The sequence below is a fragment of the Bubalus kerabau genome, chromosome 11, assembly GCF_029407905.1.
Source record: "Bubalus kerabau isolate K-KA32 ecotype Philippines breed swamp buffalo chromosome 11, PCC_UOA_SB_1v2, whole genome shotgun sequence".
Lineage (NCBI taxonomy): Eukaryota > Metazoa > Chordata > Mammalia > Artiodactyla > Bovidae > Bubalus > Bubalus kerabau.
The window spans coordinates 5,298,789-5,313,276 of NC_073634.1; the positions used below are offsets into that span (position 1 = coordinate 5,298,789).

The 14,488-nt window shown below is 57.8% G+C and overlaps 1 protein-coding gene across 1 annotated transcript; it reads right to left on the bottom strand.

Annotated features, from left to right (window-relative positions):
• Positions 1 to 3,375: 3,375 nt before the first annotated feature.
• On the bottom strand, positions 3,376 to 7,413 carry ADRA2B (adrenoceptor alpha 2B). Its single transcript, XM_055539326.1, has one exon. The coding sequence runs from the start codon at positions 6,964 to 6,966 to the stop codon at positions 5,623 to 5,625; it is 1,344 nt and encodes a 447-aa protein (XP_055395301.1). The 5' UTR covers positions 6,967 to 7,413; the 3' UTR covers positions 3,376 to 5,622.
• Positions 7,414 to 14,488: the final 7,075 nt, after the last annotated feature.

The following is a 14,488-nucleotide window of genomic DNA, read 5'->3' on the forward strand; positions in this document are numbered from 1 at the left end:
AATGGGTACGTCACTCTCTCCAATCTCAGATGACATATGTCAGGCACCGGCCCTAATGACTCACAGCAGTCACTACTCTTCTCACCTCAGAGGGCCGTAAACTGATTCCAGACCCGGTCTGCATCTGCACTGAGGTACAAAGATAAGGAAAACAGTCCTAATCTGCCCAGGATGTCGACTCTAAGAGCAACTGTTTAACTCCAGGAATCTCTATGTCTGGATTTTCCTGGGAGCTGGGGTGGGAGTGGGGCAGAGGTGAATCCTCAAGCTAGGGGTGATCCCTCATGGGCAAACAGGTTCATCAAGGCCCCGAAAGGGACCCAGCCCTGCCCAGGAACAGATGGAGAGATGACAGCAGAAGCAGGTATGACCCTGGCCTCTGTACCACCTCCTCCCTGGGATTTTCGCTGGTGTGGAAATCCCACGGCAACCAGGCCCTCTGTGCAGAACTCCCAGCCTGCGCAGGGGATATAAAAGGGCCTGGTGTCAACCCCAGCTGGGCAGATGCCTCCTGAGGCGGCAGCAACCTTATTAGCAGGTCGCATGTCCCCTTCCCGGAAGACCCACCCCCTCCACCAAAACACACAAGATGGAGAGCAGACGGAGGATGGCAAGGGCCTGATGGACCCATGAGCCTCCCTCCACCTACAGTCTTGCTGGCAGGGCAGCACGCCCTCCTGCCATGAGAACCTTCTAAGCTGGTGGATCTGAAGTGCTTCCTGCAACAATGCTCCAAAGAGGAATTCCCAGCACCCTGGATTTCTCAGTAGCTGGCGTGAGGCAGGGGCTGTGTCTAAACTCTGTTTCAAGGTTATTCCTTGTGGCCTAAGGACCCAGATTCCCGCAGAGTGGATGCAGATGAGGGGAGGGGTCTTCCTAAGCCCTCCCCCTGCTGTGCCTTTTCTGTCTTCTCTGTCCGTGCTAGCCTTTGGTCAGAGAAATTTTTTCTTAATTTATTTATTTGGCGGCACTAAGTCTTAGTTGCAGTGGGATCTTTGATCTTTGTCGAGGCGTGCAGGGTCTTTGGTTGCAGCATGCAAACTCAGAGTTGCAGCACGTGGGTCCCTGTCCAGGGCTGGAACCTGGACCCCTGCATTGGGAGTGCGGTGTCTTAACCACTGGACCACCAAGGGAGGAGTCCCAGGGACATCTTAAGGAAAGGGGCTTCCAGAAGGTGGAAGTGCCTGGCCAAGATGGCTCACCCGCTTGCCTGCTGTCCCCTCCCTCACCTCCAGGCCATTCACCGAGAGTGCTCCTGGGAGGAGAAGGACTGCACCCCACCCCCATATCTCTGCTGGTCTGAGCTCAGCTCATTGAGCCACTAGCCTTCAGATGAAATCTGAGGGCTCAGGGTGAAATCAAAAGTAGGTGCTGCTCACACAGAACAGCAGGAACAGGGTATGAGAGGAGGAGAGGGCCAGGGTGGGAGCCAGGGGTCCTGGGATCTAGCTCCAGCTGCACAAGCCTAGCACAGGACCTGTCAGACAGAGGACTGTCAGCAGACGTGTCCTGGATGTGGACCTTTTATTCCTTGTGTCTGGACGCAATCCCGTCAGTACGAGGCTGTGGTGTGGTGGGCTCAGGGTCAGACCGCCTGGGTCCAGTGCCTGGCTCTCCCCCTGTGTGACTATGGTGCTGGGGGATGAGGGTGAAGGCTCCAACCCAGTCATCTCTCTCTCTGGGCTTCCATCTCTTCTTTAACAAAATCCAGGGATTGCACTGAGCTGTCAGGAACAGGAAGCTGTGACACACGCTGTCACTCACTCATTCCCTGGCAGCGACAGACATGAGCAGTGGGTCACAGCACCACCACCAACTGAATCAAGCCAGATGCAGCCTCAGCATCCCCTGACCCCCGGCAGCAGCTGGGTGACCTTGAGTCCCAGTTTCTTCTCCTGTAAAATGGCCACACCCAGCTACGTTATGAGGATTAAACAAGATAATATATCCAAATTGGACTGCCAGCAGTCGGGTTCTAGCAGGAGTCTTTTTCTGCTATCGTTTCCAGAGACTAGGCCGGGAGATCTTCTTCCAGAACAGCAAGGAAGAGTGTGGTCCAGCACAAAGAGCTTGGGCCTGGATGACCTCAGGCAAGCCATCTTACCTTTCTAAGACTCAGTTTCCCCAGAATAAGATGGGCTGATACTTACCGTATAGGATGAGCGTAAGGATGAAAGGAGTTAATCAGACAAAGACACCACAGAAGCCATGAGCTCAGTAAATGGGAAGAGGTGAGCTACCTTGTGGCACTCGTGGTAAAGAACCCGCCTTCCAATCCAGGAGATACAAGAGACGCAACTTTGACCCCTGGGTTGGGAAGATCCCCTGGAGGAGGGACTGGCAACCCACTTCAGTATTCTGGCCTGGAGAATTCCGTGGACAGAGGAGCCTAGTGGGCTACAGTCCATAGGGTCACACAGAGTCAGACATAATTAAAGCAACTTAGCATACATGCAAACATGAGCTACCTTGATCTGCCGTCATCTGGCTGAGGCTTTGAGGGGTGAGTATACAGGCTGGTGTGAGGTGATGGGAGTTCCTTGAAGTCTCCCTTGAAGCCCCATTTCCCAAGTCCACCAGTGATGATGAATGCATTAGTCTTGGGTGGTTGCCCCTCCTCCGCCGGCAGAAGCCATGGTCCCACTGAAGTGTGAAAACTTGGTTGTGGTGGGCATGGCCTCCCCCCACCAGATCTGGGTCCTCCCCTCCCAGGCCTCATCCTTCCCTGGGGTCTGCCATTGGTATCAGTCCTACCCCTGCCCTCTGCCAACTGCTACTATTAATACAACCAGCCTGCTTCCTGGCCTTCCCTGCCAACAGAACCTGGCCCACCTAGTTTGGGCCCCAAAGACTGCCTTCTCTGAGGTGACAGGAAGCCTGCTGGACTCAGCTCCTGACTCAACTCATGGGATAACTTGGGGCCTCAGATGCTTCACCTGGAAAGTGGGGAGACTGACAGGAACCATCTGCAGACCTTCCAGCTCTGAGTTCTCATGCCAGACAGCCTGACATAAAGCAGATCCATCCCAATCTCCTGCCCCTCACTGAAGTCATTGTTATTGTTCAGTCTCCAAGTCATGTCCAACTCTTTGTGACCCCATGGACTGTAGCACGCCAGGCTTCCCTGTCTTTCACTGTCCCCCCGTTTGCTTAAATTCATGTCCACTGAGGCGGTGATGCCATCCAATCTCATCCTCTGCCACCCTCTTCTCCTTTTGCCTTCATTTTCCTTAGGCATAGGGTGAAGGCAGCAGCTTCAAACATTCCTTTGAGTGACCTTCTTTCCCTCCCTCCCTCCCCGTGTTCCTCCCATTCTGTGTGGGTGGTGTCAGCCCCCATGTGCTGGTCTCCTGCCCGAAACACCTTCCTGTCTTCCTTCTTGGTGTACTCCTGCTCTTCACCCAAGGCCCTGCCCAAAGGTCACCTCCTCTGGAAGCCTTCCCTCCCTTCCTTCCCAGGCAGCCAGTCTCAAACTCCCCTGGCGACTCTCACCCCCACTGACTTGTAATGATGAATAAGGGAAGCTGAGTGGACAAACTCAGGCAGGTGGGTGGGGACCAGCCAGCCACACCCAGAGGTGGAAAAGGCAGCTGGCCCTGGGAGGGCCCCTGTGCCGGAATCTGCTACACAGGTAGCTGAGAAATAACTACTATCGGTCGTCTTTGGGCAATGAGGACACAGCTTGCTTATTACAAAATATCCTTTATTGATAAAATAGCTCAGACTTTAAAAAAAATAAAAACCTGCATATCACAAGGGGACACGAGCAACAACAGCAGTGTCCCGGGGGGGGCACGTGAGACTAGGCGGATGGCACAAGTCAGCCCCTCCCCGGGCCCAGCCTCCCTGGCCCTGCCCCCAGGCCAGGCCCAGCCTCACGCTGAGACCAGGGATGAGCTGGATGGCCTCCTGCCCCAGGAGCGACTCTGGTCCCCTCCGTTCTCTCCACCCCAGAAAACTCCCCCAACATCCCTCCAGATCCAGCCAGGCCCATCAGTGCCTGTGCTGCTCAGCCCAGCCCCCAAGATAAGGCGCTCACTGGCTTAATGGTGAAGCCAGGCATACCCATGGGGAAGGCTGGGAAACAGCTTCCCAGTGCTCCCAGTTGTTCCAGGAGGGACGGGAGAGGGGACCAAGAGGGAGAGGCCCCTGGAGCCCCCGCAGTGGGGTGGAGCAACACGGCTGGGTCTGAGATGGGCAGACGGTACCCACCAGGGGCAGGGTCAGCTATGCATCACAGGGGCCCACATGGGGCTTGGAGCCCAGCCTGGGGACTCCAGTGGGAGCCCCCTAGGAGTCCACGGGCCCCTACCCACCTGCTCCAGCCCCAGCACTCCGCCACACACGCTCATCTCACCCCATTCCCTTGCAGTGGGTATCTTTAGAGATCTTGGGGAAACATTCACCAGCTTGATGACAAAAGATTTCTCCCCCGTTGTGGGGGAGGGGTGTCCAATCCAATAAAAACCCTCTTGGTGTTGCAGGTGAAATGTTGAGAAGTTGTCATGCAGCATAATAACTCAAATCTTTGCAGGCATAAGAACACATTCTCAAAGAAATCCTTGAACTGAAACTGTGGTTCTGTCTGCCACTCCCCACTTCCAGTTTGGGGTAGGAATTCACACCCCAGGCACAGAACAAAAGTCTACAGGAAGACAGGCAGTGGTAAACACAGAAAAGGGGGATTTTTGTATCACTGAATAATCACATTTTCTGGTTCTCTAATGCGTTACCCCCATGGAGCTCAACACTTTCAGCCATGCCTTTCATCTCCCGGCGGCAAGTAGGCGGCAAGCTATTGTCACCCCAGTTTTTGCAGGGGGTGAACGCTAGTGATCAGGGCCCTCCCGTCGAGGAGGAGGCCAGGCCTCCAGACCACCCCACGGAGGCATCCACACACCCACCTGCCTTCCAGAGAGGCGCTGAGTGAGGAAAACGATCCAAGACTCTGGTCTTTAAAGGAGTTACAAACCCAAAAGCAGGACGAAGGTGAAGAAGGGCCCAAAGACAGTGCCAGCCCATAAACCCCCACCCAGGGCCTCATCGGGACCTGTGCACCCAACATGGATGCCTGTCGTCATTTCTGCTTCTTCCTCAGCAGCAGGCCCTCCTAGAAAAAGTGGAAGGCTGGCTTCCTGCTGTTTTCCAGGGGAAGAAGAGGAAAAAAAGAAGACACGGCAAGTGGTCAACCAGAAGACACGGGATTCTCAGGGGAGGGAAGCCCACCAGTGGTTGGCAGGGGTCTGTGGTTCTGGGAGGGGAGCCCAGAACATTCAGCTACGTTCAGGATGGGCCAAGCCTCGTCCATCTGCCCTTGTACAGGCAGTGGGTGGAGAAGATGGCCCCCCACAGCCAAGCCAGCAAGTGTGTGTGTGTGTGTGTGTGTGTGTGTGTATGGGTTAGTCGCTCAGTCGTGTCCAACTCTTCTTGACCCCATGGACTGTAGCCTGCAAGGGGAGCCTTCAAATAGACCCCCTGACCCTCCCAGGGGGTCCCCAGGATGAGGCTTCAGGACCAGGAAGGGACCAGAAAGCCCAGGGAGGTGGCCACCTAAAACAGGGTGAAGCAGGGTAACCCCGGCACCACCTGGGACCACCCTACACAGGCAGCAGGCTGGCGGGCTCACCAGGCTGTCTGGGTCCACTGGCGGCACAGGATCCTCCGGAAGGCACGGCGAAAGTCCTGGTTGAAGATAGTGTAGATGACGGGGTTCAGCGAGCTATTGCAGTAGCCGATCCAAAAGAAGAACTGGAAGAGGCCGTGGGGCACCTTGCAGTGCTGCGGGCAGATGGCACCCAGGCTGTAGCTGAAGAAGAAAGGGAACCAGCAGAGCACGAAGACGCCGATGACCACAGCCAGCACGAAGGTGAACCTCTTCTCTCGGCTCAGCTGCGTCCTCCGCCGCCACCACTGCGCCCCTGCAGTGCCTGTGCCCCTGCCCAGGAGCACCTGGCCACGCAGGGTTGCCAGCACCCGGGAACCCTGTGGCTGCTGCAGGGGCGGGCTGCAAGCTGAGGCAGGAGACGCCGGCAAGGCCTGCGGCTCACAACCCTCTTCTTCCTCCTCTTCTGCCTCCTCCTCCGGAGATGAACCACAGACCCCTTCCTTCTGACCCTGGCCTGACTTGGGGATGACAGGCCAGCTGGGTGGCAAGGCAGGAGTGCCTGGGGCTTCAGGGGTCTCCCCCTCCCCCTTCTCCCCTGAGCGATGTTGGGAGCATCCGTTGGCCTCTCCAGGAGTGGCCAGTTGAGAGGCCAAGGTTGGCAGTTTGGCTGAGTCTGAAACTTCCCCAGGGACAGGGTGTGGCTGCTTAGACTCCCTCTCCCCAGGCCCCCCTTTGGCCCTGGGGCCTCTGCGGTGGCTGCGCTTGGCGATCAGGTAGATGCGCAGGTAGACCAGGATCATGATAAGGCAGGGTGCAAAGAAAGATCCAATGCTGGAGGCCAGAATGTACCAGGCCTCTTGGTTGAGCTTGCACTGAGGGCGGGCCAGGGGCTGGGGACCCTGGTCGCCCTTGTAGATGAGGGGCGGCAGCGAGATGACCGCTGCGATGAGCCATACGATGAGGATGATGAACTTGATGCGGCGCGGGGTGCGCTTGGAGTTGTACTCCAGGGCCCGGCTCACCGCCCAGTAGCGGTCCAGGCTGATGGCACACAGGTGCACGATGGAGGAAGTGCAGAAGAGCACGTCGAGCGCCAGGTACACCTCGCACCAGGTGCGCCAGAAGTACCAGTAGCCCAGCAACTCGTTGGCCAGCGAGAAAGGGATGATGAGCGCGGCTACCAGGATGTCGGCGGCGGCCAGCGACACTAGGAACAGGTTCTGCGGGGCGCGCAGCGAGCGGCTGGTCAGCACAGCCAAGATGACCAGCGCGTTGCCGAAGATGGTGAAGAGGATGAGGAAGGTGATGACTGCCGCGATGGCCGCAGTGGCCTGCACCGAGTAGGGCTCCTGGTGGTCCATGGCGGGGCCGGACGCGGCCAGAGCGGGCGCTGCTCGCCCCAGCGCGCGCACAGCCGGCGACGGCGCTGTCCCACCCAGGTCGGCTGGACGAGGGGGTCGCCCCCCTGGCGATGCTAAAGGCGCTGGAGCCCCATGGCCAGGCCGAAAGGGGTCGGGGGACGCCCCGGGGCCGGCCACGGCCCTCCTACATCCCGGTGTACCGGAGTCCGGGGCCCCTGCCGTCCGCCCCAGAGAAGTTTACCAAGTTGTCCCTCTGAGGTCCCCGCCCCGCCGGGAACCAGGGGAAAGTTGCGCCCTGACGCGGGGAGGCTGCTGGACTCACGCTGGGGCGCGGGGCCCGGCCAGCCGGGCAGGGGGTGCGCAGCCGGTTCGGAGGAGGCGCGGAGGCAGACCCGCTCCCGGAGCTCCTGTAACCCGGAGCCGCGCCTGCAAGGCAGCACGCCGCCGCCGGGGAGTGGGGAGGAGAGCAAGCGCGGCTGGAGGAAGGAGGAGACTGGAGGCGGGAGCGGGAGGAGGAAGGGAGGCGGGGCGGGCGGGGGGGAACCCAGGGTGGGTGGAAGGTGCGCCTCGCTGGGGGGCGCGCGGGCCGCAGCCTCCCCGCGCCCCTGGCCTCCGCTCTGGCGCCCCTACCCTTTTCCTCCCAGCCTCCACTCTGCGGCAGGTCAGAGAGGCCCGGCGTCTGGGATCTTCCGGACCGAGGGAAGGATGCTGGCAGAATTGGAAGGGTCGGTGCACCAAAGGAGCCGGGACGCGGAGCTGAAAGGTCCGCGGGCACGAGGCGGGATGTGTCTCCTGCGGATTGCGCTGCTAGGGCCGAGCCCTCCGGTCTGGGGGAGTGGCCGCAAGCTGATCTCCCCTTCCCGCTGCCCAAGAGCCCTAAGGAGAGGGTGGGTGGGTGTGTCGGGGCTTTGGAGCATCATAAACCACACGCGCTCCCCGGAGCCCGAGAGGCCAGAAGCCGAGCGGAAGGCGTGAGGCGAACGGGGAGACCCTTCCCCAAATGCTTTCCCGCCCCGACTGGACTCCGTCGGGCCTGCGGACCCCGAGGAGGAGCGCGTGACAAGGTAGCGAGCGCCCCCTGCCGCCGCCCGCCTGCGAGCTTGTCCTCGGCCACCGGGGACCCGAACCCTCACAGCGTCTTGGGGTCGCTGAGAAGGCTCCCAAGCCGAGGGTCAAGCAGGTTCTCAGAGCCTGGGATTGCCGACTTCAGCTTTCCTGTTTCTCCTGCAGATGCCTCAGTTTCCCCTATTAAGGGCAAAGAGGTAAGAAAAATCTGGCCTTGGACTCAAGTCTCGGCAACACCTGAGACTCAGGCGGGGAAAGGGGGTTGAGGGGGGCGGGCGGTGTCGGGCAGTTGCAAACTCCGACCTCCTGACCAGTAGGAAGAGGATGTCGCCTGGTGCAGAGCGAGGAGATCTAGTCAAAGGCGGGGTCTTTTGACACAATTTCTCAGACAGTAGAGAATCTGCCTGCAATGCAGAAGACCCAGGGTTCCATCTCAGGGTCAGGAAGATCTCCTGGAGGAGGGCATGGCAACCCACTCCAGTGTTCTTGCCTGGAGAATTCTATGGACAGAGGAACTGGTGGGCTACAGTCCATGAGGGTGCAAAGAGTCAGACTTGACTGAGCAAGTAACTTTCATTTCAGAGAAAATGTAGATTTTGGGGGCAGCTTGCAAGGGAAGAGCTGTACAGGGACCCCCTCCCTGCTCCAATCTTTCTGATGGCGCAGGCCCCATGCATGCTGCACACCCCTCTTGAAGTGGCCCTGGAAAGTACAGCTGGGGTAATAAGAAACTTCCAATTAAGCACACTCAGTCCTGTCTGACTCTGTGACCCTGGGTTGTAGCCTGCCAGGCTCCTCTGTCCATGGGATTTCCCAGGCAAAACTGGAATGGATTGCCATTCCCTTCTCCAGAGGATCTTCCCGACCCAGGGATCGAACACAGGTCTCCTGCATTGCAGGCAGATTCTTCACCATCTGAGCCACCAGGGAAGCCTGATTAAGCACATACCCCACCCTGACTGCCTTCTGGTCTCAAAGTGCTTCAAAGGACAAGGACTCCCCATGTACCCTCCTCCTACCCACGCTCCCTGTGGCCATTGCAGTGTCAGCCTGGGGAGCTTCAAGGGCATTTTTTCACTGTTTCCAGAGCCTTTAATGCCATAACCCCAGCCTAGACCCAGCCCTCATATATCTAGCCTATAGCCATACATGGCATCCTCCCTATAAATAAGCATCAATCTGTTTCTGAAAGTAGAGCTCCTCCAACAACACAACCTTGATCCAGCATGCCTGCTCCATCTTCATGGGAGCAGGGAGTGTGGCCTCAAGGTGCCCCAGTGTTTCACCCCCAGCCAGGTTCAGAAGAGGTGGTACCCGCCCCTAGCCCCCAACACAGGGCAGGACTGGGGGCTCTCCCTTGATCCTGGGCTCTCCCTGCCTCCTGCCAGCCCCTCTGTTAGATGCGAGTGCCCACAGCCTGGTGGGGAAGGTGCTGCCTAGGCTCGGTTGGAGAGGCAGCCAGCCTCCCTGGTCCCCTCCAAAGACAGGTGTCGTGAATGCATCCTTCCACTTGCTGGGCTTCCACCCCAGGGTCACCAGGGATGGGGAGGTGTCATCAGACCCTTCGCTGAGGAAGGACAGACAGGTGGCCATTGGAGCCTGGGAATCAGCCACTTGAGCAAATTCCTGCCTATCCCCCTGGTCCCTGCCCCATGCTCTCTGTCCCACAGCAGGGAATCTGGGCACTCTGGTGGCCCAGATAGGCTTTGGAAAAGACCACTTCTTATCCTCTCCAACCACTGTCAGGCTGGGAGGCCAGTAGGTATCTCCCCAGACACTGCAACTCACAGCAGCTTTTTGTCTGCTGGCCTGTTTTCCTTGAAAGGCCACACCTCCAGGACTCTGCAGAACTGAGGCTAGGGCTCCTCAATCCCATCCTGCCCCACCCTCCGCATGCTGATTCTCAACTGGGCCTTCCCTGTAGAGGCAGCTCCACATCCACCTATCCCTGGGCCCTGCTGGGTACCACCCTTGGTTGAGAACAGCCAGAAAGAACCCACAGGAACCCACGAGGCTCAGCCAACACCCAGGCTCTGTGTCACCTGCTGCCATCCCCAGCCCCACCCAGTCCAAGACCAGCAGCTGGCTCTTGGGGCAGTGGGGGCTGTTACATAACTCAACTCCCTGCTGCTCTCTGCCATCTTTTTCTCCCCTACACACACCCCTTCCCCAGCTGCCTGCTCTGCCGAGCCCTTTGTGAATCAGAGCCTCAGGCCGCAGTAGGGCTTCCTCCTGCCCTTCCCAAACTAGCTTTGACCTACCAGTATCATCTTGCTCCACCAGAGCTGGCAGAGCTCAGTCCCAGACCTGCAACCAGCCAGCAGCAGCTGCTGCCGTTACTCCCAGCCACGTGTGATGGGGAGGCCGAGGCAGAGACAGGCTCTGGTCCACCTTCCGTCCCACACCAGGCTACATATAGGTCCTTGGATGAGCCCTGAGTGCCCACATCGCCAGTCCTTTCCAGGACTGTTTGCTCTGCCAGAAACACCCCCCTCACCTTTCTTTCTGTGCTTGGTGGAGCCCTACTCTCTTCTCAAGGACCGTTCACCCATCACCACCTCTCCTCCCTTGGTGCCACTTTCACGCCCAGAGGCTGTACCACAGTGGGGTCTGATGGCCTGTTGTACCACCTCTTTCATCAGAGCAGACATCCCTCCTCGGTCCGCAGTACCTGGCCGAGATTGTTGAAAAGTGAAGGGTAATGGCAGTAGACCTCAGCAGATGAAATACACATAAGCTTTTTTCAGACAGGTGGTGCCCAAATAAAGGAACCCCCAGGGATGTCCTTGAAAAGAGGGGCCATGGTGGAAAGGTGACCTAGTAGCATCTTTTCCAAGAAAGGGGAGACAGTTGTCCCATCCTGGCCATGAGAGGACAGCAGGAGATGCACCATGTTAGCTGAAAGCCCTGGAACCACTTCTCCAGGTCCGAAAGGCAAGGCTTGAGCCAGCAGCTCAAGCTGCTGCACTTCCTGCCCCGAGAGCCCATGGGGACGATCCCCAACCAGGCTGCACCCACCCCCAGCTTTCCCCAGAAGCCCCAGCCTTTCAAATCCCCAGGGACCTTGCCCCCAGACCACCCCGTCCCACCCAGCCTCCCCACCTCCCCAGACCCCTGAGCGTGCCCTCTGTGATGTCAGTCGGTCATCCTCTCTCCCCCCATCATACCTCGCCCGACAAAACCCCAACCCTGGTCAAACCTAAATTATCCACCCTGCCTTTGACCAAGCGGCTGCTTTTTCCAGAGCAGAGCGCTCACTTGTCGGCTGGCTTCGCTTTAGATTTGCGACCACAGATCTCCAGACGTTCCCAGTGTGCTCACTTCCCCACGCCTCAGAGTCGGCGTCTGTCTCCTGCTCCTCTTCCTGCCTGCGCCCTCCTCGCAAGCTGTGGCTTTGCCTCCTACTTAAGAGAAAAGGGAAGCCAACCCACAGGCACGCATTCCCCGCACACCTGCCTCTGAGCCGCGTCTCGGCTCTTGGGGCAGGTCCTCTGCATACACCCTGGACCTCGAGTCCTCTCGTGTCCCCCAGGGCTCTGCTCTGTTGATTATCCCTTCACCAGCTGTCACTCCCTGCACTCTTAGGAAGCCCTCCACACCCTCTGCGTGCATGCGTGTGTGTGCTAAGTCACTTTGGTCGTGTCTGACTCTTTTGTGACACCATGGACTGTAGCCCACCAGGCCCCTCTGTCCGTGGGATGGATTCTTCAGGCAAGAATACTGGAGTGGGTTGCCATGCCCTCCTCCAGGGGATCTTCCTTACCCAGGGATTGAACCCACGTCCTTACCCCTCCTGCATTGGCAGGCGGGTTCTTCACCACAGGATCATCTGGGAAGCCCCTGCAGCCTCCACCTTGTCTGCCTGGTCCCTGTCTGTAGCCCCTCACGTTCTCCCTTCGCCCTCCACTGAGCACACTCCTGGGCGTCACTCATGCCTCCGCATCACCAAGGGCCAGGCTAGCGTCTGTGTCCTGGCCCCAGGCAGTTTCTCAGCCGCATTTTATACGACAGACCCTTCCCCAGGGCCACTCCACAGGCTCTGCTCCCTCCTAACAGGCCACTCCTCCTCAGCTTCCTTTCCCTCTCCCAAACCCCAAATCAGAGATTCCCACTAAGACTGGTTTTTGCCCCTTCCCAGGGACATTGGACAATGTCTGGAGACATTTTTGACTCACCACAAGAGGCAGGAGGTTGCTACTGGCATCTAGCGGGTAGTGGCCAAAGATGCTATCAAAACACCGTACAAGGTCCAGCACAGCCCCCTCTCCCCAGCGAAGACTCATCAGTCAGAAAATGCTGCAGGGCCAAGACTGAGGAACTGCAGGGAGCGATTCAGTACTGGTTCAGTCCTGGGATCCTTTCCTTCTTCACCTGAACTCTTCTTGGGGAATTTCACCTGTATGCTAATCGCTCTCCAAAGTACCTCCCCTGCCCTGAACTTTAGGCTCACTCAGCCCACACACTTCCTGACCCACCCATTTGACATCCAGTAGCCCCCAACTTACTTGGCTCAGCTGGTAAAGAATCCACCTGCGATGTGGGAGGTTGGGAAGATCCCCAGGAGGAGGGCATGGCAACCCATTCCAGTATTTCTTGCCTGAAGAATTTCATGGACAGAGGATCCTGGCGGGCTACAATCCACAGGGTTGCAAAGACACGACTGAATGACTAAGCACAGCACAGCCCCTGACTCAAAACACCTATTTCCCCTGAACTCTCTCCCCTCAGTTCTCAAGGCTGAGATGCCTTCATCCCCTGCTCATCCAACCACAGGTGTGCTTATTTCAACCTCCAAAACATACTCCAGAGCACCCACTTTCGCCCTTTCCCATCATCCTGTCACTCTTGCTCGCGCAGCTGCAGGGGCTACGAGCTGTTCTGCCCAATTCCAACTCGCTTTTCAAGACACATCCAGAATAACTTTTTTAATATAATTTTGTTTATTTTGGGCTGCTCTGAGTCTTCGCTGTTGCATGTGGGCTTTCTCTAGTTGCGGTGCTCAGGCTTCTCACTGCTGCGGCTTCTCTTGTTGCAGAGCACGGCTTAGTTGTGGCACACACGTTTAGCTGCTCCGCGGCTTGTGGGATCTTCCCAGACCAGGGATCGAACCTGTGTCTCCTGTGTTGGCAGGTGGATTCTTCACCACTGAGACACCAGAGAAGCCCCTGAATGACTTTTTAAAATTTTAGATCAGGTCTTGTCACACCTCTCCTTAGAAACTCCCAGCAGGGGCCCCTGTTGCTCTTGGAATAAACCATCCCTCCATGACTGAGCAGGCCCTTGCCTGCCTCCTCCTTACCGCCCACACACACCCCACACACACACCTCTCTCCACACATACTGGCCTGACACACCTTGCTCCTTCCTGCCTCAGGGCCTTTGTACTGGCTGTTCTTTCCCCAGATGGCCCCAGGATAGCAGCGTCCTGCCAGGTGAAATGCCATCAACAAACGCTCCTCTTCCATCACTTTTCAATCCCAGATGCTTTATTTGCCTGTTCACTGTCCATTCCTCTCCCCATCCCCGAATAAACTCCGTGAGAATAGAAAACCTGCCTGTTCCCTATGTTATTCCCAGTGCCTATAACGGAGCCTGCCAGGCCCCCAAATACAACAGATGTGTGTTGGGTGAGTGAATAGACTGATGAATGAGCCCACAGAGCTGTGTGGTTGGGGACTGGCGAACAAGTCGCTGGCCGTGAGAGGTGGCGGCTAGCCCCCTGGGCCCTGGTTGACGCCCCAGGTCCCACACATGTCACACCCTCCGTGCTGGGGCTCCGGGGACCAGACCATGACTGGATCATCAGGACAGTGTGGGGCTCAGGGCACAGGCCTGGGCCCAGAGCTGGCCTGGGGCCCGGACTCTACTGACAGGCGTCTTCTTGGGGAGGCAGGACAAGGACAGCCTTGTCCCTGATCACTGCCAAAAGAGAGTAAGCAGTCTTCCCCTTGAGGCATCTGGATCAACCAGCCCCACCGCCCTGTGCAGAGAACCCAGCATCCAGGATCAAAAGCCTCCTGTTGACGGAGGCTCATGACAGCAGCCTCTGTGAGCTGGGCGGGCCTTGCAGTGCAGAGCACATCACCTCCTCTGACCCACAGTGGCCATCAGGAAATCCTAGCCTGGTGTCAGCGGCCTGGCTCGCTACTCAGAGACCCACAGGTCATGAAGCAGCCATGCTGATAAACAGGCACACGTACCATCTCTAGCCTAGGGTTGGCCCAAAGTCCTTTCTTGGGAATCTTCCAGGGGCGTGGTCACCCTGCTAGGAGCATCGCCAGAGCCCTACTTCTCTACTGTAAACTGTGGCACCCCACCTCCCAGGTCTGGGAGCAAGACAAGGGGCGGCATCTCCACACCACAGTCCTTCCCTGACATTCACACCTGAACTCAGGCCCTTGTGCAGTCTCAGAAAATCCTTGACTCAAGACTGAAACCCCAGATAGACTGAGGGCAG